The sequence below is a fragment of the Ciconia boyciana genome, chromosome 2 (genome assembly GCF_034638445.1).
Source record: "Ciconia boyciana chromosome 2, ASM3463844v1, whole genome shotgun sequence".
Classification (NCBI taxonomy): Eukaryota; Metazoa; Chordata; class Aves; order Ciconiiformes; family Ciconiidae; genus Ciconia; species Ciconia boyciana.
The window spans coordinates 129,278,060-129,305,322 of NC_132935.1; the positions used below are offsets into that span (position 1 = coordinate 129,278,060).

The 27,263-nt window shown below is 39.6% G+C and overlaps 1 protein-coding gene across 1 annotated transcript; it reads left to right on the forward strand.

Moving 5' to 3' along the window:
• The first annotated feature begins 2,261 nt into the window (after window positions 1-2,261).
• Window positions 2,262-19,362, forward strand: DAZL (deleted in azoospermia like). Its single transcript, XM_072851615.1, has 11 exons — window positions 2,262-2,744; window positions 6,773-6,907; window positions 7,177-7,268; window positions 8,646-8,697; window positions 12,232-12,298; window positions 12,633-12,766; window positions 14,181-14,258; window positions 15,134-15,184; window positions 17,582-17,686; window positions 18,446-18,544; window positions 19,309-19,362. Exons 1-11 carry the CDS (start codon window positions 2,262-2,264, stop codon window positions 19,360-19,362), a joined length of 1,350 nt encoding a protein of 449 aa, XP_072707716.1.
• The last annotated feature ends 7,901 nt before the right edge of the window (window positions 19,363-27,263 follow it).

The following is a 27,263-nucleotide window of genomic DNA, read 5'->3' on the forward strand; positions in this document are numbered from 1 at the left end:
TGCTGCCTTGGTAAGGGTTGCTTTTTTATAGCAACTACAGTACTCTGCTTTTACATTGGAATCATACTAGTTTTGCTAGAAGAGGACAATATTCACCATTTCCATGATAAAAGGTAAAAAATTATTTTTTTTGGAACGGTATTTGTATTATCACTTCCAGGGCAGTTATCTTCCACTTAATAGCAAACAGGAGATCCTTCAGAATACTTCCAGTTAGGGCCATAAAAGAGGAGTAAAGAAGGTAAAAAACCACCCACCCTACCCCCAATCTGGCTTCTGCTCTGTTTTGGAGTATTATGACTAGTTTTAGTTTCAAGAGTTACTAAAAGGAAAATTACACTTTTTGTACTTAAGAAATAGTGGTACTAACCTGTTGCCACTCTTAAGGCCAAATATGAATACATTTTATTGAAGAAGATATTATGTAATATTTTCACTTTGTTGTTGGACCACATTTTCAAGGTCTTGGCTACTTCAAATAAAAATTAAAAAGATCTGACACGGTATTGTAGAGCATCTCTTTTATTTAAGTAAACAGGCATTAGTTGCATGAAAGCCCATGCATATGCTGACCTTTAGATAATACAGCAACCCCACTAGCTTTAACAAAATCCCTCCTATAGTTAACATACATACATCTTCTGTGATCAGGGCTTTGTTATTGCTATTACCTAAACCAGCTCTGGGTCCAGGTATATCTAGTGCAGCAGTCTACTTTTGATTATTAACAGCAGCATCTGGAAAAGGTGAATACTTGGTACATTGTTAAAAAAAAGATCTATGCATTAGAAGAAACAAAATCTTATAGGAAAAAATAGCTTACTTGTTATATACATTTCAGTTTATCAATTTAGCTTTCTACTTCCATTTTTCATCCTAAACAAGTATCATTCTTACACCTTTGCCATTAAAAAAACCCACGTAAACCAAAATCTTACTAAACTAGCCCCATCAGAGGCTGGGTTTATTTTGGTGAGGTATCTGTAAGTTTCCCCTCTCCCTGAAACTTTCTAAAATCTGTATCTGTTCTGAACATTTGATACCAGTGGCAAACAACTATTTAAAACTAATTTCCAAAACCCAGTAGAAACATCTTATTACTGTAGAACCAGAAGGGCTTCCAGAGAGGTTTCCTTCTAGAAAGGTCTTGGGCAACTGGTGAACAGACAACAGGTTGGTTTTCAGTACAGGCAGTAAGCAATGTGATGGAAACAGCTTGCTCTAGAACAGCTGTGTAACAGTGGTTCGTGAAAACACTGATGAAAAAGCTTCAGCTTTTGTCTCAGAGTGAAAGCCTCCAACAATACAGCACTCTCAAACCTCAACAAACCAAGTAAGTGCTAGTTCTTGTCAAAATGACAAGAGCGTGCTGCTACCACACGCACTCAACAGCATCGTCCTTCTCAACAACAAGGCCACAAATAATAGCCCCACCTAATCTCCTAACAAAGAGAAAAGCTACGGTACCCTTCACCCTTTGTCTACAGACACTCTCCTCAGACACAGACAACACAAGAGCTGACCTGTGAAAGGTGGGAGGGGGCGAGCGCCCAGAGAACCCCTTCGACCGCGCCGGTGCCGGCTGTGAGAGGGCGGCGAGGGCGGGTGTGGCCTTTCCCCGCCCCTTCCCACTTGGGGCTACTTAAGGAGAAGAGCGGTAACCAAAAGGAGCTGCCTTTCTCCACCTTTGCAAGAAAAAAAAAGAAAAAAAGAAAAAGAGGACTGTCCGGTGTTTGTTTTCTCAGAAAAGTTCGTATTGTTTTTGTTCTAAAGGCCTCGTTTATTTTTAAGTGTGTGGGCGCTGCCTCAGCTTCGGTGAATGATGGTGAGTGGAGGAGGAACGAAAGGGGAGCCATGGCCGGTACGGTGGGAAGCGGGGTGAAGGGGGTGCGCTTGAACGCTGAGCCATGGGGCGGCTTGTTGCTGGGGGCTGTAGCGGCTTGCTCGGGTCGTCCCGCGGGGAGCGGAGGTGAGAGTTGAGCATTAACTTTTTTTGCTTGCTCTTAAGGGACTCACAGCCGTGTAGCGTCGCCTTGTAATGCAGTGAGGGGTGCGCCGCTGCTTGGGCTGAACTCCTGAGGGTTACTGTCATTTTTAATACCCTGAAGGTTTTAAAGCCTTAAGAGGAGGTGCGGGATTAAGGTCAGGGAGGGAATACTGCAAGTAAAAAGCCTGGGGCTTGTGTGGGGGAAAGTGTCAGGGCTCGCAGCTGTCGGCGCCATGGTCTGGTAAAGACTTCGCGGCAGCAGCCGCTTCACACCATGAGCGGCCATTTTGTGGCGTCCCTGCCACATGGCGCTGTGCCGCACCGCCGGGCTCTCTGCGTATGGCCTGACCGGGCACTCTTCTACCTGCGCCGGCAGGCCGAGGCCGCGCCGGCAGGCCGAGGCCACGCCGGCGCCGTGACTGGGCGCGGACGGCGCCGGTCGGCTCCGTCTGTCCCCAGCTTGCATACCCACCCCCGCTTGCCCTTAGGGTCAGGCTGGAACCCTTGCCCCGGGCGTCGGGGGCTTTCAGGCAGCTTTCATTGTCCTCAGAGGGGCGCTTCCCCTTTTGCCTTCCCCTCGCCCCCAGAGCTCTTGAGGAGCGTCAAATCCTCTTCCCCCGCGCCTCGTCTGGTAACGAGGCCGTTAAGCAGGCGAGGTGCGAAGCCTGCAGGACGTGAGGCCGTTAAATGGCTGCGGGGCGGCGACCCCGCCGTCTTCGTAGCGTGCTCGCCTGAGGTTCCCCGTTTGTTTTGTGGGGTAGGTTTTTTTGTGTGTGGTTTTTTTTTAACCTGCCAGAAAAAGGAGGCTTCGCGTAGTCCGCTGTGGACTCCATGTGGTCAGTGGGAGTTACTGCCTGAACTCGCATGTTGCTTCTTCAACATGCAAGTTGCTGTGTCTTCTTCAGGAGTTTTTTATTTGAAAAACGGAGTTTGCGACTGTAACCCAGACACTTCAACAAGAACATAAGTAGGGTATTTTTTTAAACAGTTAAGCCTTCTAAGTCGCAGCCGTTAGCGTGCGAGCGTATTGCAGTACTTGACTGATAGCTCCACCTGCTGCCTAGTGGGAAGACTACGTTGTTCTCCCTGTACTGGGAGCCATGTTCGTTCTTTAGGTAGTGTGCTGTCATGGTAACCGATTCCTGCTCACAGAAAGTCTGCGCAGCAGGACATATATCAGGAGTTTTAAATCCTTAAAAAAAGATGTTTAATACTTATTTTAAACAAAGAATGTGTGAGGTCAGGGAAAGACTGGGAGAAGCCTAAGAAATTTGGGACTTGTACTTCTGTGGCCGAAAGAAAAGTGAAGGTTTTCCTCTCCTAGATGTGCCTAAGACTGAGTGATATTTGTAACCCACTTGAGCAGCTAGCTATTTCCACCACCTGGTCCTAACGGTAGCCCTTTCCCACCTTTTTTTTTTTTTGGCCAAAAGTCTTAACTAGCCTCATGACTACTATAATCAAGAGGTTAATCCAGTTTCCTGGTATCAACTTAAACTTCATGCTTGCTGGAATAATGCAAAGAGCAAACTGATTAAATTTACCTTGTGGGAGAAAGAAAAAAAAACTGTTAATTTCAGTAAGCTGAAAAACTTTGAATAAGCCCTAAGTTTCCTTACATCTAGGAATTTCATTTCAAAGGTACTTCATGAGATGGATAGACGAATCAACCCCACTTAGGGTATTTTTGAAGGTTTGGGTCGCTTTGGCTGATGCTATAATTTCAGGGTAGACAATTCATCAACTTCAGGATTTTGCAGATTTTGAAAACTTTAGGTGGCTTAGGCTTTGGACGCTGATTCAGCAGCAGTGTGAGTTCTTTGCCCATACTGTATGTAGAAGTACAATCGTTTACCTTATGCTACATTAGGTAGTAAAGTAACAATTACACATTGTGCTGGTAAAATAACTTGGTTTTAGAGAGGGCAATATTTTGTTTGAATTGGCAAAAGTTTTTTGCATTGTAGTACTGAAGACTTGAAAAGTAACTTTGAAAGGAGGAGATTTTGTTTTCTATCTTCATACTGTAAGACTTTTACCACTGTGCATTTTTCAACAACAGTTCCTCTTCAAGTTCTAAGAAATACATGTATTAACAGATCTTAAAGCTTATTTTTGATGTTGACCAATTTGTCAGCATGCCTAAGTAGCACGTTTACTCGTTATTTTAGATACTTAATGTGTAAAAGCATTAAATAAGTTTATTTTTGTTGAAAATTGTGTTCTGCATCATTAGCATGAAAAATGAATGCTGCACTTCCACGGCAGCCAAGACCATCTATGACTTGGGTACCAGCAGTATCTGTATGCCTACTCACTTCCTTGTGCTGGTGCTGGCACTTGTTGGGTGTCTCTGCTGTGAGCTGTTTCTTGTTCTAGGTTGCCAGAGAATTTGCACAGCAAAGTGAAAACTTCCCTTTTAGCCTGGTTTGCTGAAACAGATCCAGAAAGAAAGAAGTAGAAGCCAACAGTTAGGTCAGCTTAAGGTTGGTGTGGAGTTGCAGTCTCAGATTTCAGTTCAAATGCCCTTTAGCTGGGGGTGCAGCCAAAGAAGTGGTCTCTTCCTCACCTCTTGCTTCATTTTTGTCCTTCTTGTGTTCTTATGCTAGCACAAGTGTTTACGTAACTGCAGAATGAGCTTGGATCAGAAGTGGATGTGTCTGAAAAGTACTGCAAAGTTTTTCTCCTGTGAAATGTAGGATTGATTTCCTTGCACAGTGTTGTAAAGAGCTATTGTGGTACAATAGGGAAGGGGGAGAACTACCCTCTTTCTGTGTACAGCAGCGATGTTCTATTACACAATCTTTATTACCATAGAACAGTGGAAGTTGCAGTCTCCAGCTTCACTGGAGGGTAGATGAATTCTTAGAGGATAAAGGGAATGGATTGACTTGTAACTTTATTGAGAATTTGCAGTAGGAAGCTAATAGTTGGTCAGTAAACTGAGCATAGGCAGCAGTATCTGGTGTGATGGAACCAGAGTCTAAGGTATAGCTTCATGAAATGGTTTTGAACTGAATTGATGGCTTAGTGCTTCTCAGAAGAGGCTAAGCTTCCTCCATCTCTATTTCTTCTTCTGCAGCCACTGATCCTCAGGTGGATCTGGTGCTTGTCTGGTAGCATGGTAAGCTGATTCAGTTCTCTACAATGGCAGAATACTGACAGGGTGAAAAACTGCTCACTTCTACGTTAATCTTCCTGCTAAATTTTTGTTGAGCCAGCTTAATTTCAACTGATAAGTGTTAGAACTTGTACAGAGGAGGTGTGGGAAAAGAGATGGGGCAAACCCTCTCTGGCTTTTAGTAATGGTGTGTTGTTAATTTGGTTCAGTCACACTGAAATTGTATTTGGAGGGCTGGATTCTAGTTTTGGCTTTGTTTAATTGCTGAGCAAATCATGTGCCACATGTATAGTTTGGTTCTTGTAATTTCCTCATTCCCTTACTGGGTGTCTGGTTTGAATGAGTACTTGTCACACAGCTGCAGTTTAAATGTGCATTAAACATGAAAATTGTTACACTGAAAAATTGGATGCTACCTATTGCAAATTATTAGGTTTCAAAATACCAGATAACTTTGACTAAATCAAAGTTTGGAATATATAAAGTAGGGATAATGCCACACCAGTTTAACTGTAAAGAAAAGCTTATTAATGTTTCAAAGTACATTAATATAGAGGGATGAGTAACACTTAGCTGGTCAGAGTAGTTTCTGTTCTTAACAGTGAAGCAAAGCATGGCACATAGCTAGAACCATTCATTCAGGGGAGTAGATGATTAGAGGGGCTAGAGTTTGCAATGCCCGTGGTGCTTATGTTGTATTTTAGTTCTTGTAAATACCTTTTAAAAAACACACTTCAGACCTGGTGCAGAGTATGAAACACCTTTGCTGGCATCAGTAACAAGAAATGGAATTGCATGTGGTCTGTTCATCTGAACAAAATACTGAATTACTGTTTGTTTAGGGAGCATTGTATCTTCCTCTGCACTGAATGAATCCATAACTTCTAGGTTGTGACAAAATGCTTTAGGACCAAAATGGGCATCTGAAGTCTGGGCGCACAAAGCGCATCATGACTGTAGGTGCTCTGTAATCTTAACGTTTTTTTGCAGTTCTGTACATGCAGTGCATGCTTAAGATTCTGCTTTGGTGCAGACAGCTCAAAGGAGTTTGTAGTCATTCATATTCCTTTTGTAGTTAAATTGACAAAATATTTTTTTTTCCCCCTGAGAAGATGAATAGTGTGACTATTCCACCAAGGTCTGATTTCCTTTCTTACAGTTAACTTGTAGTATAACCCTGTTACCTGTGCTCTAAGGCTGTTTGTAAGCTTACTCACATCTCAAGTATTTAAAGCTTTTGACCAGGAAGATGATGGAATTTGTTCTGTTGGATAATCAATTTACAGTAAACTGTACCTTTAAAGAATTTGATTTCTTGCTTATGTCTGAAAGGAATTTGGTCAAGTTCTGAAATATTTTGGTGTTCTCGCTGTGTGTCCGGTAGTAGCAACAGTGATCACGAAGCTTTAGATGGCCATACAGGCTACTTAAAGTAGCCTAGGTTAAGTCTAGATTTAAATTTTTAAAGCTTCTTAGAATAATTACTTCAGCTTTTTTCCAATGAGTGGTCTATATGCAGCAAGTACTTCCTTTAAGGAATTGGAAAGGTGCTACTGAAATTCTTTGTCCCATGCTATATCGATAGGAAGATGCAGGCATTCTAGTATCTTAACATGTACTATAATAATTTGACTGAAATATGTATTTCTGTTTAAATTTTTCAGTCTTCAAATGTGGAGGTCCAGTGTGCAGGTGTCTCAGAGGATAATGCCTGTTTGTCAACAACAAGTCAAGGATATGTTTTACCAGAAGGAAGAATCATGCCAAACACAGTCTTTGTTGGTGGAATTGATATAAGGGTATTTATATACTTTTAATTGTTTAAGATGGGTATAGGGCACTTCAGTGGGAAGAAAATGGGGATTTAACCCTTGGGTTTGGGGTCTTTTTAATGTGTGTCTTTACCAATCTTAAGGTATTGCAGTGTCATGAGAGAGTTTTGGAACAGGTGACTAACTTTAGTTCTTGTAGCAGTAGAAGGTGGGTTTAAGAAATGGTACTGGCTGCTTTAAATCAGTTCTAAACAGTTGAATGTGTTTGAAGAAGTTTAAGACTTTGTTTCTTTTAGATGAATGAAGCAGAAATTCGGAGTTTCTTCGAACGATATGGTACTGTGAAAGAGGTGAAAATAATCACTGACAGAACTGGTGTTTCCAAAGGGTGAGTAGAATGTGAATAGTTGTTTTAAGTTGCTGCTTACATGGATGTAATTCTGTCATAGATGATATGAGCATCTACTTAGCAATACACTTGACGTGCTTAAGCCTTAACACTAGCTGCAGTTTTTTGTGGTGAATTAACACTGTGAAACCTGTAAATCTAGATGGTCCCTAAATCTGTATAACCTTATAAAGAATAGCCTGATTTTTCTGACTTCAGTCTAGCTGTTCAGGAAAAAGAGGGTTATTGTCACTTAACCAGTGGAAACAAAGGTTGAAACTTGTGTGATGCTTATGCAGACAGTTCTTTCTTGGCCTCTTCTGATGGCTAGAGTAGTTAACAATCTGGAAAAGAGTTCAGGATGGTTAAGAGAAGGGGTAGATGGCTTATTCAGGGCAATGGGACTGCACTCCTCTGACACTCACGGATAAGTTATAGATAAAAGAACCAAACTTCTTCGAGTGAAGAGTGAAACTGAGTGAACAAAGTTGATGCAAGGGAAATTCCTATTGGACATACAGAAAAATTCTGAATTGTCTGTGGTGAAACATTAAATAAGGATGTGTATGACCTTAGCTTGTTGAGTTCTGGGGAAGTGCTCCCAGTTTTGAAATTATCCCTGCTTTGAGAAGGAGGCTTTACCCTCTGGAGGTTCCTTCAAGGCCAATTTTTTTTCTAAGATTCTATGAGCAGATCCTAAAAAGTCAAGTTTTTTTTCTTGGGCACATGTAGTAATGTATGAGGTTGAAATCTGTTTTATTTCTTCATATTCCTCGCTAGTCTTCATGGTGAATTCTGATGTGCAGTTAGCCAGTGTATGTTCTGAGTATTGATAATTAATTGGTATACTCCACTGATTGACACAGCTGTTCCTGTAATGCTCTGAAATTATCTTCATTTTATAGACTAGATAAACTAGGGGGGGGCAGTGAAATGAATTGAAAAACCTCTTCAAGGATCACTTCCCCCCACTGGTGTCACTGTTCCTATAATGCCGGCTTTCATCCAAACCTCTGCAGTAAATAAAAGATTTGATGATAATTCAAAGCTTAATACTTAAAAGGTGTGTTTTACTTTCTCAGTAGTATCAACAGTAGTGCTCATTTTGAGTAGCTGAATTGGAAGAATAGCCCTTACATCTATTTCATACTATTCTAGAATCTGTCATTCAGTTACTTTCATCTGGCACAGTAGTATATGCTGCTAGTTAGCAGTAAATACATTTTCATGCTGAATTATAAACCAGTGTCCTGCTTGATACTTTTGGCATGCAATATAATGTACCTGGCATATGCTGTTAACTGGTCTTGTTCAAAATAATTTAGCTAACAAACAAATAAAAATGTGGTTATTGAATAACCTGTTTTTTCTCTTCAGGTATGGATTTGTATCTTTCCTGGACAACGTGGATGTCCAAAAAATAGTGGAAGTAAGCTCTTTGTCTAAATTATCTGAAGTTGGTATATGAAGGCTGGAGACATGTTCAGGGGAAACCAAGTCACGTACCCTGTAGAGTACATTAGGATAGGGAAAATCTAGGGCTGCCCAAAAAGTAAACTTGCTAAAATCTCTACTGGTGGTAGAATCTTTGTACATTTACTTAAGTAAGAAACAAAATCAGTTTTAGCCTTGATGTGCTTGAACATGTCATGTCATTGTATTTCTGGTTGTTCTCATTAATTTATGTGCTTGAAAGCCTCACCCTGGGTGTTTGGCTGCTTGCTTTCTGTATTGGACAATTGTCATAGAACCCTTGTGCTTATGGCAGATACATAGACCTGTCAGCATTATTACTGGGAATAACAGTAACACAGAAAACAGCAAGTTTCAGCAGCTGACATATATGTTTCTCTTGCAGTATTTGTGCATTTGGATGTTACCTGGAGTGCAAGTATTTTTTTAAGCCTCCTTGACTATAAGATGCAACTGTTCATATACCATATGGTTTTCCTGTAGTTCACACAGGAGATAAAGGGGTAGAACTGTTAACCGCCCTTCTGCTCTTAAAGTTCAGTATCAGAGAAACTTTAAATCTCAACACTTAAAACCAAATACTTGGTTTTGATAGACTTCAGCAGGTCACAAACCACTGAAAAAGCTTTTTGTTTTCCCTCTTTCTCCCAAAACCAAGTGCGATAACTGTGAAAATAAACTTGTATTGAAATATTGCCTTCTCTCCCATGTCTCTGGAGGATGAACAGTCTCTCATTTACTTCTGAAGCCCTCAGATAGGGAAGTAGGTCTCAAAGACAAATATAGGTAAATGTGCCAGGCACAAATGTAGTGTTCTGTGATAAGTTCAGATGTGTTTACGGGCTGTCCAGCTCCTTGAGGGGGAAGAGGAACATGTTTGAACAAAGTGGAAAACAGTGAAACTCCAGCAGGAGATTCTTGATTCTTACCAAAAGACTTCAGAAGGTTGCTGTTCTTTAACTCTTACGGTATGCTGACAAAAATACTGCTGTATTGAGCAACAGACTTTATCTGAGAATACTTTTTTTAACCATGGGTTCCACTTATTGTACTAGATCAGTGTGGAATGCTTGCTTTAAGGCAGCAGTCTCTTTAGAGGCCTCTTGAGTAGCACTGTCACTTGAGCCATGTACATTTTTTTTTTGATGTGCATTTCTTCAAAACTAAAAGCCCTCAGTGTATCTCTGTTAATATAGTACTCACTGATGAGACTTTGTATACCAAAGGTCTTGGAAGACCCAGAGGTATATGGTGGATATTCTTTTCAGTGCAAGTTTCAGGTGTACAGGCAGTACAAATTACTGCCTTGTCAGGAAGAAGCATGTCCAGATAGAAATCATCTTACAAAGCTGTTGGTTTCTGGAGGGGATGGAAAAAGGGAAAGAATGAACATCTGCATTTTAGAGCTCAAGGTACAAGCAGAGATCACATCACTAAACCATTTCAGGCATTATCTGTACTGAGTGGTCAAATGTTTTATGCAAATGAACAAGATACAGCCCCTCCATGGTTAGAATCAGTCTAGATGCCTGTGTTTGCCTAGCTCTGTAGCTTTGTGCAACCTGAAAGTATTTTTCTTCTGATTTATGTCCAGTTACATTTGTAACTGCACTCTGGTCCAGAGTGAACCTGTTTGCAGTTCAGAACAGAAAGCTACCTTCTGCTTTGAGGGGAGGCCTGTCTTCTAAGAGCTCTCATTGCTCAGGTGGAAAAGGTGGTTGGTTGCATGGTTCTGGGCATAACAGGATTGCAGGATCAATTAAAAAAAACCAAACAAACCACAACCTGCCAAACTAGACAGGGCACTTCACCTTTTTTCCATCCATGTCTTACTTTACTCATTTTTATCAGTACGAGAAGATGATCAAATAAGACTTCTTATATCACTATTATTCTGCTTATTTTTACAATCAACAATAAAGTTGCTGTTATCTGTTCAAAGCACTTTCTTTAGCAGAAATGGGAGAAAAAGCTTAGCAAGGTGTTTGTTATAAATTGCTAACTGCATGTTTTCTTCTGAAGCAGGCGAGTTCTTAGTGTTGCATGAGATGGAGAGTCTAGGTAGACTATATCTGCATCTAATACTGATCTTAATACTTGGTACTAAATTTGTGTTAATTGGGGTAAAACAAAAATCTTTCACTTCTGATGTGTAAAGCATTTGTAAACCTCAGTGCAGCCTGCTGAACTGTAACAGAGTACCTGCTTTAGGTAGTGTCATGTGTGCTATGCACATCTTCATGAGTAGGTAAACATGTTTCTTGTCACCATCTTGGCAGAGAATGTGAGATCAGACCCAAAGGTGAATTCTTTCTTGGGAGTTTTGTGTGGAGAAGTTCCTGAGTACCTGAATAAACATAATCTGCTTAAATCCATGTATTAAAGCAACTTTCTATACTCCAGACTTAAACTGTAATCTTGTAGAGAACAAAATCTTACAGAACCTCGTCTACAGTCAGTCCCAATAGACCTTGAAATGTGAGGATGTTGTGGTGCCACTTCAGCCTACATCCACTGGTGAATGTTATTCTCATTTTCAGACGAAGCAGTTTTGCTAAAGAACACAGAATTCAACTTCTGCAGGGAGGATGCTTGAAATTCTTCCTGTGCTTTTGTGATGGCCCCAGATAGTGTGCTGGCAAAGCAGTACTCAATCATTGATAATTGCAAGTCTGAAATCCTGCCTTCTGTGTGAACTAGCATTTGGGCAGAACTTGCAGAATGAGAAGTTACATGTGTCTCAGGCATTTGCTGACTACTGAGGAGTGCTTCCAGTCCTATTTTGCACATCTTTCAGATGCTTGCATTCCTGAGTTTGGGTATTTGAGGAACATGTGAACCATATTTCAGTTTCACTCTTTGTTGATTAGTCTGTGCTGCATAGATGCTTTGGCCAAAAAGGTTGTGAAATATCAACATGTTTGTTGGATGTTCTGAAGGAGCACATGTGAAAACTTATCTCTCGAGAGAATACAGTAGCATGCAGGTAAGCAGTAGTGCTTAGACAGCCTTCCATTTCCTTTAATATTAGGTGGACAGCTTCTAACATGTTATGTGCAGCCTGTTAGGAAGTTTGTGGGAAGGAAGGTAAGTGGTGATGTAAATAGGATTTTAAGGGAACCTAGAGTATGGTCACTCTTACATTAATATCCTTACTGAGGCAAGAATAGTTCGAATCTATGTATATAAAACCTGGAGGCTGACAGGCACTAATATGTGTTTGCAAACTACTACTAGTAGTGCATGTTGCTATTAAGGCAAGTGATATATAATAGGTTTGGAGAGTTGGTGAGTAGGCAAATGGGTGTGCTGAGAGCATTGCAGGAAATTAAAGGTAAAAGGGTTGAGGTGGGAGAGGAGAGTGGAGGCTCTTGAGCCTGTATGCGGAGTTGATGATACTGTGGTGTAGAAGCAGAGTACAGTCTCTTTAAAATCAAACAAACCACCCACCTCACTGATTCTGCAGCTTACAGAATAACCTGTCTTTCAGTCACAAATCAACTTCCATGGCAAAAAGTTGAAACTGGGCCCAGCGATTAGAAAGCAACAAAACTTGTGTAAGTATATATAAACACATTTGTTCATATTACAAGTGTATATTACAAATTTGTGTTTTTCTTAAAGGATTTACAAGGATGTTAATCAATAATTATCTGATGTAATATGTATATTACAATTAAACTTCAGTTCTGAATTTTATGACCTGAATCTTATGACCTCGCTTGTGTAATGTGCAGTTTTGATGATAAAACTGAGGTTGGTAGCACAATACAGTTAATGTTGAGTTAAGAGTCCAAACACTTCAGGTTTTTTGCAGCTTGAATTCAGATTACTAATTAAATACATGTGAAAATGTCTTAGTACATAATTTTTCTTTGCTTTAAAAACAAGGTTCTTATGTGCATCCCAGACCAGTTGTCTTCAATCCTCCTGCACCACAGTTCCATAGTGTATGGGGTAATCAAAATACAGAGACTTACATGCAGCCTCCAGCTGTAATGAGCCCCGTAACACAGTATGTTCAGGTAAGGCTGTTCATGCCACTGATTTTGAATCATAATTAAATATTTTTGAAGGTGCAAGCACATACAACTTCAGGAATACGTATTGAGATTCCAATCTTATCTTACTGGCTTGTTTTTCATGTTACCTTCCCCAATAAGAAGCACCTGAATTCAAATCACTTTAAAAGAGTGCCAACAACCTTGAAAAATTTATGTAGTGATGTGACCTCTTTATAAAACAAAAGGCAGGGAGATACTTTTTATTTTGAGAATGAGAAAACTGTTGAAGGTGGAGCTAAGATTTAATTATGTAACAGTTCTTAAGTGATCTTGTTACTTGTCACAGATGCACTTCACAAATCAAATGCATCTGGATGTTTTAATGTACTGCTGCCTTGCCTTAGAATAAACCACAAACTTTAAAATGTATTTTTTAAACAAGTATGGAACCAGAAGTTGGCTGTGGTACTGTTTTTTTTTCTCCCCTCCTAGCTGAACAGATTCTTGTTTCTGAACTGCTGTTGTCTTTGTTAGAACACTGTGTTACAACATCTGCTGTTAACAGCTGTGACCAGTACAGTATGCCTACAGGACATCACTTCATTGATACTTCAGATAAGCATTCTTACTGAGGTGTAGGCAGAGTACTTCTGACCTTGTTATGAGTCCTGTACTGTGAATAGAAGGCTTTCCAGGTTATGGTCTCTTCCTGTATTAACCCTATATGGTATGGCAATACAACAGGGCAATATTAATTGCAAACTGATTCTGTTTTGTATATTTTCTTAAGCACATGAAGATGAGCAAACTGCAGTGACTTGCAGAAATATTTTTTTCAAGAGCAGAGAGCTTGATAGTAGTACTCTTGCTGATTCTCTAAGTTTATTGGGAGAGTAAAATAGTGTAGGAGGAACTAATTCTCTTAAATGCTGCAATGTGCCTTTAACCCTTCTCAGCTTCTTCAGAGAATATTCCAGGTTAACATTGTGTTAAAATACTTGCAGTGAAGAAATGCTGGGAAATTGTCTGAATTGTAATACTTAGCTTGCCTTTGGCTCCAGGAAACTGATCCTCAGGCTGTAGTCCATTATTTCATGGTAGTTGATCTGTTTCAGGTCTATTTTAGAAAGTTCATGGGATGAGTTGTACTTCTGAAATGACTTAAAAGATCAGCTACAAGAAGATGTGGGATTTTTAGATATGTAATACACTTAGGATCGCACTTTCTTGAGAATTTTTTAGTACCTGAAATGCTGAAGCCCCATGGGAAATCTAAGAGTTGCTTTTAAATTATGAAGCTAGTCTGAAACAGGAAATTGAAGTAACAATGCAACTACGTATTTCTAAAAATGTGCTCCTGGTTTTAAAATACCTTTACAAATATCAGACTTATCTTGCATCAAACTTGCATTTTTAAAAAAGCTTTATTTTGCAGACATATCCATACAGTTCACCAGGTGTATTGATACAGCAGCAAGTTCCTGTAGGGTATCAGCCAGCCTACAACTATCAGGTATGTAATTATTTAGTAGCAGCAGAAAGGCTGTTTGATACCTGACAACTTGAATGGAACAAACAGTGTTAACTGGAGTCTGATCTTTCTGTGTTTCTCTTTCTGTGAATTCTATTTCCCTTCAGCTCCTGCTTCACAGAAATCGGAAGTAAAAACAAAATTAGTGATATTTTTATTCTAATGCAATGAAAACTATTGAATAACTTAGCATACCCTGGTTTTAGTTTTTATTTTTTTAAATATGCAATGATAAAACAACTCCCAGATTAGCAAAAATTACATGGATCAGTAGTACTCTTTTCTCATGGGAAGGAGCTTTGCATTTGTACATGCTATAGTGCAGGTAGTTGATGTTAGTTACTTAAAACAGAATCACTGAGTCTTATCAGACTATATAAATATGGGATGTATATAGAGAGAGGATGTGCTCTTGAGTGCTAAAAATGTCTGGGAAGGCACTTAGCTGATAGTGATTTTTGAACTTGTAAGTGAAATGTGTGGGTAAGTCCTGTTATTGAAACTAAATTAGAAGTAGTTACTAACTGGAAGTAACTAGAGGTTTGAGATGTTTTCAGTGTGGCTGCTGTGATTCCCTGTATTTTCCTAAGCTTTAGAAATCTTACTGTTTAAATTTTTTTTAAAACTTGGAATGAGAAGAGGAAGGAGGTAGTTGAATTTGTGGTAAGGATGACCTTGTGCTAAACACTGTGAAGTACACGTGAAAAAGCTATCTTGCTGGACAGAAGACCGTAAACTACTGTTTAATGAAAAATCCAGACATGAAATGTTATAAATGGTGGCACTTAAAGACCAGTTACTTGCCTGTTTTGGAAAAGAATGAATAAAGGCTGGTTCTTGTCCAATTCTTGTCTAAGGTTCAACCACAATGGCTTGCTGGGGAGCAAAGAAATTACGTTATGCCTCCGGTAAGTCTACAAAGTTAAACTTCTGGAACTTTGTCTTTTCAATTAGCACACTGTTTTGACAGCTTGATACTTTAAAAAAAATAACTGTTCTTTGACTGGTTCTGTATGTAACCTGGTCTATTCAAATCTGTAGCTGTTGACAGAGCAGGTAATTGTTTAGTATTTCCTACTGACATGGTGCTTTTTTAGGAGCTGCCTGGGAGCCCAGAACTACTTGTTTTATGGTGTCACTCTGTACGTTCTGGTCGCAGAATTCTGGAATTTTAACATGAACAGAATTGGGTTTTCATGAAAAGTTGAAGGAAAAATAAGTGGTGACCTGATGCATGATCCTGAGTTACAAGATCTGTATAATATTACTGCTTATTGTTCCAAATATTTTTAAAATTTAAAAAGCCTGAAAATATTCTGCTTTGCAAATACTGATTATCTTTTTTGGCTCCTTTCAACAGCTTTTTTAAAATTATTTGCCAGGCTGCTACAGAGTGTAGATGGTGCTAATAGCTTCTAAGGAAATTATTTACTTTCTGTGACATTACACAAGTGACATCCACAAGAGAGGAAAAAATGTGTATTTCTTTTAACAGTGTTGGAACTCAAACTTGCATCTGAGGCATTTTTGTGTTCTTTGGGTATAATCTTGTATATATTGAGTACAGTTTCTAGTAAGTCCTTAAAAGCTGTAATACTTAATTTTCTTCTGAACGGTATTCTTTCAAGCTAATTCCCAGCAGATGTCTGTAGAATGTGTGGAAGGTAAATGGGGGAAAAATGAAGAAAATGGAACTTTGTGTATATATATTGCTACCTGCATGCATCTGACAATTCTGTCTCTGATCATGTTAGAAGAATATGTTATTTCTGCTCACTTCCAATCATGTGTACTAAGCTTTACTTTCGGCTTCTTAGCAGAGAAGCAGCCTTTTTTCTTTTTATGGGAAGTCTGTATTTCTGTTAGTGAGAATTACCTTTGCTTTAATGGGAGAAGAAACAGACTTGAAAGAGTTCAGAAGTCACTGAAATACTGATTGCTCTGTTGGCTTGAAATAATTTTTGTTGAATAACATCCGTGAATGTGATATAGCTGCAGCATATTACTTAACGATTAAATAGGAGCAAGCCAAAGAGTTTTTAGAGTAGGTTTGCATGGTGGTTTTCATTAGATATTTTAAGCTTGATTATATGAGCAGACAGCTTCTCTAGAATTACTTCCGTTAAGCAACTTTATCATTCTTTACAGACTCAAAAGAGGACAGGCACATAAGGAGATAGGAAACTTCATCCTTCAGTCTACTGCGTTATATCTGCCTACTTGTTTGGTGGATAATCACAATTTCAATTCATAAATGGAATGCCCCAGTTGTGATGAGGTCAGATATGATACACCTTTCGATGGTTAGGGATGGTGCTCAGAAAGGAGTAGTCTGCCAACACTGTAGGCTTCTATATCTCCCAGTATCATCAGCTTGAAATTAGTTTTGGTGTTCAAGGGCTTTTGGGAGTGTCAGGTGGTACACTGTGGTTACTGTGTATAATCACAAATAACATCCTTAAGAATGATGTTGCAAAAGCTGAAAACAGGTGTCAAGTCTGGGTAAATCTGACCACTTTGAGGGGGAAAAGGAAGTTTTGCCCCTGAAAAGTGAGAATGCTTAACCCTGCTGTTGAGATCCTGGTAAAATTGGCTGAAAAAGCTGCTCATCCTCTCTGGAAGCATCTGGAAGGAAGTTTCCATAAAGAGTAACTGCTTTATCAGCCTCTTTGCTATTGTAATTAAACTCTGCACTGGGTTGCCAATTGCAACACTACACTGTAAGCAAAGGGAAGTGGGGAGAGTTTTTAAAAAAGCTATAAAATGGCTTGTGCTTTTCTAGACTTCTTTACATCTTAAAATTTAGTATATTGGCATGAAGGAAGCTTCAAACAAGAAAGCAACTATATAGAGAAAAGCAGCTTCTTGGAAGGGCAGTGGTAGTAGATTTTTTGCTTTCCCTTCTTTCATTTCATTTTAGTGTTTAATCTTGAAGTTACCTGTTGGTTGTCTCATTCTCAGTGAACGCCTTCATTGCTCAATACTTTTCACAGCAAAACCCATACGTGGAGGAAGTAGGTTGAGGAGCTAACTCTCAAGAGTGATTACAGTGGGGAAAAAAGACATTTATTAGAATATATCCTTTTTGGAAGGAAGTAGAACTGTCTTAGATCAGGATACAGTATTTCCCCTGCTTGTGAAACTTTATCAAAAGTGTGAAGGTAAAGCTCACACTTTTGTGAGTGGAGTATCGAAAGTTGGTATAACTTAGGGGTAGGTGAGGACCAATGACAGCACAACTGTGCATGTTTTCCTGGTGTTACTGAAACACTGCAATATTTAAAAAAACCCCCCAAACTATACAGGTTTATACTTCAGTAAGCTGTCACTGCACTGAGGATCCAGAATTTATACGGACAGAATGTACTGTTCCAGAGCCCATGCAGTCGTCTACTAACAGTCCACAAAAGGTAAGTGCTTTCTCAAAACTGTAATATTTTGTCATAAATCCTATTCCCAGAAATTTGCACGTGAGGCCCCCTTGGTGAAGAGGGCCTCTGACCAGTATCCTAGAAATTAAGGTTGTAGTTGCTGCTTTAGCCAGGTGCTCAATCCACTGTATCTGACTTCTGTGTACAACTTCAGAAGCCTCACATGTTTCCTTGAAACTATTAGTGTTTGTCTGTAGTGCTGAGGGCTCTGTAAAATGTGTGTTCTACTTCATTAAGTACAACAGTGTTTAAGTGACAAGGCTTTATTTAATCTGCTGAGAATTACAGGGGAAATGGTAGGTACTTAAAAAAGCAGGTTAGGTAGCACTGCCTGCTATCTTATGCAGACTTATTTTAAGCTTCAAACATCTGAATTGGTAACATTTACTCCCTTCTTCACTTTCTTTTGTGGAAGGTAACCCCAGTTTGGCCAACAGTTGGCTCTAAATTCAATTTTCTAAAGGAGACTTCATTTTTCAGCTGTCAGCCTATTCCACAACTGAACTGGTATGTCACTGGTCAGAACTATTATGTTGTAAGTAACATCTAAGGGTGATAATGAATTACCAAGATTAAAAAATTTAAAAGGAAAAAAAAAGACAAAGAGCTCAGGAAATGTAAGGCAGTTGAGAGGAATCCTGAATGCAAAGTAAAGCTGTATGATACACCCATATTGCTAGTAGTGGGCTAACTAAGAAAATTAGTATTGTTACAGATGCACCTATAATTGTATTTCAGAAATCTGTGGACAGGAGCATACAAACAGTAGTATCCTGTCTGTTTAGTCCTGAGAACCGTCTGAGGAACACCTTTGTATCACAAGAAGACTACTTTAAGGTATGTAGTGAAAGCAAAATTAAGTCCCTAAAACACAGCTCACCTTCAGCTTGTTCACCTACAGGATACTATAAAGGTGAAGAGATTAATATCTGGAATGCCATTTGAATTTTTCTTGTACATGCTGAGATGTATAGGTTTGGTTGGCTCTCAGTTGCTTAATGCTGGAAACAAGTGCTGAAACTGGATTCAGTGGATTTAATACAAGACTGCATAAAAAATTGCTGAACAGTCAACTCACGAACACTTAGAGGATAAGACTGGCTCATCATTTCTCAATGACAAATTGCTGAAACAGCAGTGGGTTACTCCCTAGTTTGGGTAGAGGATGTTGAGTTTGAGACTTGATAGTCTTTATACTAGTTAAGTACCCACTGTGGATGGTGGTTTTTTATACTTTGTGTAAAATATCTATGTTTTAACCAATAAACTGTAGTCCAGGTTGGTAGCTGGTAGCTGTATTTTTGCTGTGTGTATTCAGTCTTTGTAGAATTGCATTTTCTAATTACATTTCCAGTGGTGTTTATGTTGTTTGTTAATGTTATATTTCAGACTTTGCTTCCTTTTTTTTAAAAGGACAGACACATGAACTAGGCACATGTACTCTGAATCAGGAATATAGAAGCTGTATTTATCAGTGTTGGAGGGGGGTGGATAGAGTACAGAATGTCTTCAGATACTTTTCATGAAACTTAGTTGCTTTATTCTGATTATTATTTAGAAATTTCCCCCCCCCCCCTGTCTTTTCTCCTATCCCATTCCAGGAGAGGAAGGCGCATCACTTCAGAAAAGGAAGAGCAGTACTCAAAAGTGTTTGATCAACAAAGACTTTAAAGTATTTAAATTTATTAACTTGATGTTACTACAGTTCAGTTTAGTGGTATATGTTGTATAACCTTTTTCAAAAAGTTGCTTCAAGTTGAAGTTGTTCCTGTTCTACCTGTTCCAATACAGTTGTCTTTGCTTGAGTATTTTTGAAGTTTAAAGTTGTAACAGTTGACAAACTTCCAGGTTTTATTAATTGTTTGCATGCTTCCCCTGATAAACTCTGTAACATGACAGTTAGTTATATGGGAAGAACACTCTTGGTTTGTTTGGTGCATGTGGATTTTGTTCTGAGCTTTAAGGTACAGTTTGCATGTTACACTTAGTTTTTCTTAAACCACAGTTTAAGTGACTAATACTGACCAGTTACCTCTTGCAGTTTAAAAATGGAAGCAGTTATTTGCCCAAGAGGTTGTATTTTAAAACTGAGCTCTTAATCAGTGGAACAGAAGATGTCAAGTTGTAACTCAGCTGAAGCCCTTTAAGTCTTCATTGTCTTTAGACTATGTAATCAATGTGGTTATGTTCATTAATGACAGTTTATGTACCTGCAGTCTTGAGCATCACTATTAGTTTTGGGAAAGTAATTAAGAGAATTCTGAAATTCCTATATGTAACTTAAGAGGCAAGAATGTAATTAGCTGTATTGGCTACTCAGTAGAGTACGCTTTTTTACTTGAAAAATTTTAGCAATACCTGTATATTAAAATTGTGAGAAAATACTGCATTTAAAATATGCCTTTGTTATGTGATGCAAACTGTTAATCAAAGAATATCTGTAAGCCTATTTTAATAATTATGTAGATTTTAGTTGTGTGTTTTGAAACAATTAAAATAAATTTTTATTTTGACTTGGCTTCCCAAACTTCTATTGACATGCTGATATAATACTAGAGCTAATTTTAAGCTACCTGGAGAAAGACATACAGCATAATAAAGATCTGTTGAAGCTATTGAAGATTTATTACCCTATATGAGAATTCCAGTTACTAGAAATTCATAGTAACAAACTTCATTTTGTAGTAGTTCTTAGCTGCAGTTTTGAAGGAGTAGAACTGATACCTGTATTCAGTCTTGTGTGTATGTGGGGTCCTAGTCTGCTTTTTTCTTCCTACTCGAACACCTGAATATCTCCAAACTAAAACGGAAATTATGCCCCTCTTGTTAGGGTATATATACATGAGTTTGAATAAGATTGCATGTCCTTCTTCAAATTTCCCGCAGGTTTAGTAGTAGTAATGGCTAGGAAAAGACTTGCCCAGAAGTAGATGTTAGTGAAATGTATAATGACAAGGGAACTGAGTTGCTACAAACCTGGACATTTAAGGGAATATGGCTGCAACATGAAAAGTGTCCAAGGACTGCTTTTCAGGAGTGTTCTGGATGGAATTTTATGGGGGTGTGGTGGGATAGAAATTATTATAGGTTTTGGAACCACTTTGTGCAGAATTGTACCAATGTTCTGATAGTGTAAACTGACCTGAAAAAGCAAAGCTGTTTTCTTCTCAGACTGTTCCATGTCACTAAAGATACTGTGAGAAGTGTTCCCATAATATCAATTTGCCATGTTTTTCTCGGACTGCTGTTTCAGAGGTAGTAGCTTGGTTATAATTCACTTCTGTGTTACCAGCTTTTTTATAAGTTTTCTCAGTATTTTTCAAAAAAGAATAAATCTGGGGTTTTCTGAATATCGGGACCCTTGCCTTTGCAACTTTAAGTACCTAAACAGCCTACTCAGGCTGTTAAAGCTGTGATGTCAGTTTATTGATAAAGGTAATTGTTTCTTTGCAAATGCAGATTTCATTTTGGCTTAATGTTCTAGTTGGCTTGATTGCCCTGGGATATATTTGAGGCTTTATGCTGTAGCTATAAGAAAACACTAAGTGCTTATGTGTAGTTCTCATAGAAGAGTCTCAACACCAAAAGAAGAGATAAAACAGAAGATATCTACATAGAGTGCATATTTTATGTTTATTTGACCAAGTGTTACCCATAGGACCATCTGGTGAGTGAGTTGATTGTTCAGTATGTTTGAAATGGTGGTGCTAGATTATGAACTGTTCTCACAAGCATGCTGAGAAGGCTTATCACAGTGAAATGCATAGCCCAGGCCTTATGATGCCATTTATTTTCTCTTCCATTAGATCATGTTGTGTTGGTTTTGTTAGCCATTTCTCACCCGTAGGAAACTAATTTTTTTATTCCCATCTGGGAATTGTACATTTTGTGGCATATGCCAGTAAAAGTAACAAGTTATAACTAAGAACATGCATTTTTAATGATCTTTTGAAGTACCCTATAAGCATAACACAAAAACAGTAGGTAAATCTCTTTTGTTTTGCATCCAGAAAGTTGAAACATCTGTTTAATATGGCTGTAGCTGAAGGCATTTCCAAAATAGGTGCACAGTTGGAGCTTCTTGCAAATTTGTACTTCTTGTATTATCAAATCAAGTGGACCGTGTTGATTGTGAACTAGTAGGCAGTAGTGAGTTCTTGTGCAAGCAAAGGCAGATCCACAGAGTTACATACATTCTGTGTGGGACCCAAAAGCATGCAAGGCTCCTTTAAATGGTAAGGCAGCTTTTGGTCAAAAGAAACAATTGTTTAGATAAGATAGAAAAAAAATACAATAGTTGCATTTACTTGGTATTAAGAGCTATGACATTTGTTTTATGGTTCTTGCATGAAGTGTCCCAGTGAGCTGCTTGGTGCTGTGGCCTTTTCATACTCTTTTTACATGCTTTGCCACCTGACAGAATTATTCTTGGAATGAGACAGCCAGCCAGATGGTATTGTTGGATCTCTGTTAGAATGATTGTCTGGCACAGACACTAATTCCCTGTCAAAATGGAAACACTTTTTCCTTCTAGGTATTTGTGTGCTAAATCAGGATGCTAAATTCTGTTTTACATTAAGGTGATCTGATCCTTGAATGCTACAAAGAAACAAAAGGATTTTCCCTTAATTGTATTTCATAGGGTTTTGTTTTGCATGCCTTAATGGAACAGATATGTTTAAAGTCCTCTAACAGGTATACAGTCTATATTCCTTGCAGGAATGACTTGGTAGACCAGTATTTTAGGATAGATGTTGTATAATTTAAAAGCTTTAATGTCTGCTGCTTTCAATGTAGCTGAGAAAGTTAAAAAAAAAAATTATGATCCAGGCTATAAAGAGTAAGTATCGGGGCTTCTTCAGATGAAACATGCATCTCAAGAAAAAGCTTAAGTAGCTTTACAACCTAGATGGATTCTTACTTTATACTTTTTCTTTCCTACTCTAAAGTTTGGGGTGAACTTTACTTTAAACTTTCTTAAAGGGGGGGAGGGGGCAGCAGCACTTCCACTTTTTTTAGAGAAAGAAGGCACCTGCTGTGTTTACAAAGGCCTTTGTATTGCCCCAGTGACTGTTCTGGCTTTAGTTACTGTGTACAAATTCAAAGGTTTTTTCCAGTAGTGTGAATTTGTGTGTACTTGGTGCTCAAGACAAACATGAAAAAGGGTTGTTCATTCTTTTAGCTTAAGGTTGGAAGGCTCTAGTAAGTATAGTAATGAGGAAGACAGGTTTTACTTCAAAAATGTTACTGTAAAATAGTGTCAGAGCTGAAAATAAGTATCTTTATCCATACAGTAACTGTTTTAGGACTAGCAGCATAATTAAAAATCACAAACTCTCTCAAAACCTCTGAATGCATAGTCCAGTAAAGATGCATGCTGCAGTCAGTCAATATGTTACTGATATAGCAGAATGTTAGAGGTACTGCTTGTAAGACAGTACTCTACCTATGGGTCTGCAACATTCCTCTACTCTTCTTGCAGTGTGTGTTTGTAATCGTGCCCTCTAAGCTTCTAGCTGTTAACCTGTTCCTGTTGGTACTTTAAGTCAGGTGTTCAAATTTCAGTGTATTGTTTGAACTATCAAGGAGGCTGCTTGCCTCTTCCCCTACCCCATTCAAGATAAGTTTGGCCTTATCTATATGCTTTCTGTCTTAAATTTAGAGGAGTAATATTTTGCTGAGTGGTGCCTTTTTTTGGCTAGAACAAACTTAACCAAATGTTTTTCCCCTTTATTTTGTGCTGGTTCCTTTAGTACACTATGAATGAGTGTTCAAGGAATTTTTAAACTTCTTGTAAAGTCTTCCTAGAACAATTTAGGACTAGAACCACCAGTTAATAGAGGTTGTTCACTTGTTTCCCTGGAGGAAATTGGTGCTTAGAACTCTAAAATCATAGAATAGTTTGGGTTGAAGAGACCTTTAAAGGTCATCTAGTCCAGCCACCCCCCCCTGCAAAATCAGCAGGGACATCTTCAACTAGATCAGGTTGATCAGAGACCTGTCCGACCTCACCGTGGGTGTTTCCAGGGATGGGGCATCTACCACCTTTCTGGGCAACCTGTTCCAGTGTTTCACCATCCTCATTGTAAAAAAAAAAAGTCTTCCTTATACCTAGTCTTGAGAATCTGCCCTCTTGTAGTTTAAAGCCATTACCCCATGTCCTATTGCAGCAGGCCCTGCTAAAAAGTTTGTCCCCATCTTTCTTATAAGCCCCCTTTAAGTACTGAAAGGCCGCAAGAAGGTCTGCCTTCTCCAGGCCGAACAACCCCAACTCTTTCAGCCTTTCTTCATAGGAGAGATGTTCCATTCCTCTGCTCATTTTTGTGGCCCTCCTCTGGACCTGCTCCACCAGCTCCATGTCTTTCCTGTGCTGAGGACTCCAGAGCTGGACACAGTACTGCAGGTGGGGGTCTTAGAGTTAGAAGAGCAGAATCACTTCCCTCAAAAGTTTTGGCTTGTAGCAGTTCATAGGCTCATACATAGCTTAGCTGTGCAGCCATCCAGGTCTTGCCATAAGCTGGCTTTAAAGTGAATGTGGAAAGCAGTTAAATATTTAAAATAGGATTAATGGCTTCTGTGCATCATAACAAGCAAGATAAATTATGCCTTTCTTAAAAAATGCAAAGGGGATCCTTTGCATGGTGGAGTAATCTGAGGAACATGCTTGTAATTGGAATGGGCACACATTTCCACCTCTGGCTTTTAGGAGGATATTAAGGCAGGTAATAGAATATGCATTGGTCAGAGGCCATATACTAAATCATAGTATGGTTTAGGTTGGAAAAGACCTTTAAGATCATCAAGTCCACCGCTATACCGTGTCCCTGAGCACCCCATCCAAATGTCTTTCAAATACCTCCAGGGATGGTGACTCAACCACTTCTCTGGGCAGCCTGTTCCAATGCTTGATAATCCTTTCAGTGAAGTAAAATTTCCTAATATCCAATCTAAACCTCCCCTGGCACAACTTGAGGCCATCCTATCACTTCCTGCCTGGGAGAAGAGATCAACACCCACCTCTCTACAACCTCCTTTCAGGTAGTTGTAGAGAGTGAGAAGGTCTCCCCTCAGCCTCCTTTTCTCCAGGCTAAACAACCCCAGTTCCCTCAGCCACTCCTCATAGGACTTGTGCTCTAGACCCTTCACCAGCTTCATTGCCCTTCTCTGGACATGCTTCAGCACCTCAATGTCTCTCTTGTGTTCAGTTTTGGGCCCCTCACTACAGTACTCGAGGTGTGGCCTCACTAGTGCAGAGTACAGGGGCACGATCACTTCCCTAGTCCTGCTGGCCACACTATTTCTGATACAAGCCAGGATGCCATTGACCTTCTTGGCCACCTGGGCACACTGCTGGCTCCTATTCAGCCAGCTGTCAATCAACACCCCCAGGTCCTTCTCTGCTGGGCAGCTTTCCAGCCATTCTTTCCCAAGCCTGTAGCATTGCATGGGGTTGCTGTGACCCAGGTGCAGGACCTTGCACTTAGCCTTGTTGAACCTCATATAACTGGCCCCAGCCCATTGATCCAGCCTGTCCAGATCCCTCTGTAGAACCTTCCTCCCCTCAAGCAGATCAACACTCCTGCCCAGCTTGGTGTCCTCTGCAAACTTACTGGGAGTGCACTCAATCCCTTCATCCAGATCATTGATAAAGATATTAAACAGAACTGGCCCCAACACAGAGCCCTGGGGAACACCACTTGTGACCGGCTGCCAAGTGGATTTAACTCCATTCACCACCACTCTTTGGGCCTGGCTGTGCAGCCAGTTCTTTACCCAGCAAAGAGTACACCCCTCCAAGCCATGAGCAGCCAGTTTCTCCAGGAGAATGCTGTGGGAAGCAGTGTCAAAGGCTTTACTGAAGTCTAGGTAGACAACATCCACAGCCTTTCCCTCATCAACTAGGTGGGTCACCTTGTTGTTGAAGGAGATCAGGTTGGTTAAGCAGGACCTGCCTTTCCTAAATCCATGCTGGCTGGGCCTGATCACCTGGTTGTCCTGTACATGCTGTGTGATGGCACTCAGGATGATCTGCTCCACCAGCTTTCCTGGTACTGAGGTCAGGCTGCCGGGCCTGTAGTTCCCCGGATCCTCCTTCCGGCCCTTCTTGTAGACAGGTGTCACATTTGCTAATCTCCAGTCAACTGGGACCTCCTCAGTTAGCCAGGACTGCTGGTAAATGATGGAAAAGTGGCTTGGTGAGCACTTCTGTCAGCTCCCTCTGTACCCTTGGGTGGATCCCATTTAGCCCCATAGATTTGTGTGTGTCTCTGGTGTAGCAGGTCGCTAACCGTTTCCCATTGGTTTATGGGGGCTCCATTCTGCTCCCTGTCTGTCTTCTAGCTCAGGGGGCTGGGTACCCGGAGAACAACTGGTCTTACTATGAAAGAGTGAGGCAAAGAAGGCATTAAGTACTTCAGCCTTTTCCTCATCCTTTGTCACAATGTTTCCCCCCACATCCAATAAAGGATGGAGGTTCTCTATAGCCCTCCTTTTGTTGCTAATGTAGTTATAGAAACATTGTAATTGTCTTTTATGGCAGTAGCCAGATGAAGTTCTAGTTGGGCTTTGGCCCTTCTGATTTTCTCCCTGCAAAGCTTTGTGACATACCCTTAAAGTATCTTCCTTTCTCTTACACACCTGCTAGGGTGCAAATCTCTGAAGGTAGTATCTTTAATTACTAGGAGAAAAATCCTCTTCAGACTTTTCAGGAGTTGCAGGACAATACCCCATTGCACTGAGCAGCTGCCCTGTGGGATTTGCAGGTAGGTTTCAAGTCTGCTACAGATGATGTTTTTGCTATAGCCATTAGAGGGCTCTCGTGTTCAGTGCTATGTAAAAATATCACACTGTAGTTAGATGTCAAACAGCAATTAAGCTGGAAACATCATTGGTCAAGGTATGTATATACAGCATATAGACAAAACCTTATATTGTGAATAAGACTTCCCTTACTGACCCTTAAGTTAAGGCTGTTAATTACCTTTATTTTGAGCAAATATGCAGAATTGATTTGCTTACAATACCAGAGTAAAAATCTTTTTAAAAAGGAACAAGTAGGTCTTTTCCTTTTTGTTTTATGTTTCACTTGTGCAGGTAAAAGTTACTGACAACAGCACTAAATGTCAGGGATGCCAACTGAGGTTGCTTGCTTAGTGCTGCTGATCCTACTTTCACTAGAACAGAGATCTTTATACATAGTTAAGCAACTTATTTGCTGAATCTCCTCTAAAGCAGAATGTTGCAACAACAGATCTTTATTGATAAGGTACTTCCTGTAAATGCTGGACTTCATCTGTTTTTTACAGGGAAATAAGTCTCAGTGGTGTTTCTATTTGAATGTTCCAATAGCTTTCATAAAACTTAACTTGTCAGTTGGGCTTATCTCACTGTTGCAGTGGTTATTCCCTGACTTAGGAGACAGCCAGACACAGAAATATTTGTTTGCTTAGGTGGTCTGTGGTAGTTTCATTAATTAAAAGTGCAATTCTGTTAACACAGGTTTTAAAAACAGATTTTTCAAAGTAAGATAAAAAGGACCAATAGTGGTGGATTTTCA

Coding starts and splice junctions, on each gene's coding strand:
- DAZL (XM_072851615.1), top strand. CDS start 2,262: ATGAGCGGCCATTTTGTGGCGTCCCTGCCACATGGCGCTGTGCCGCAC. Junction 7,269..8,645: donor AGAACTGGTGTTTCCAAAGG/GTGAGTAGAATG, acceptor TTTTCTCTTCAG/GTATGGATTTGTATCTTTCC. Junction 12,299..12,632: donor TAGAAAGCAACAAAACTTGT/GTAAGTATATAT, acceptor TTTAAAAACAAG/GTTCTTATGTGCATCCCAGA.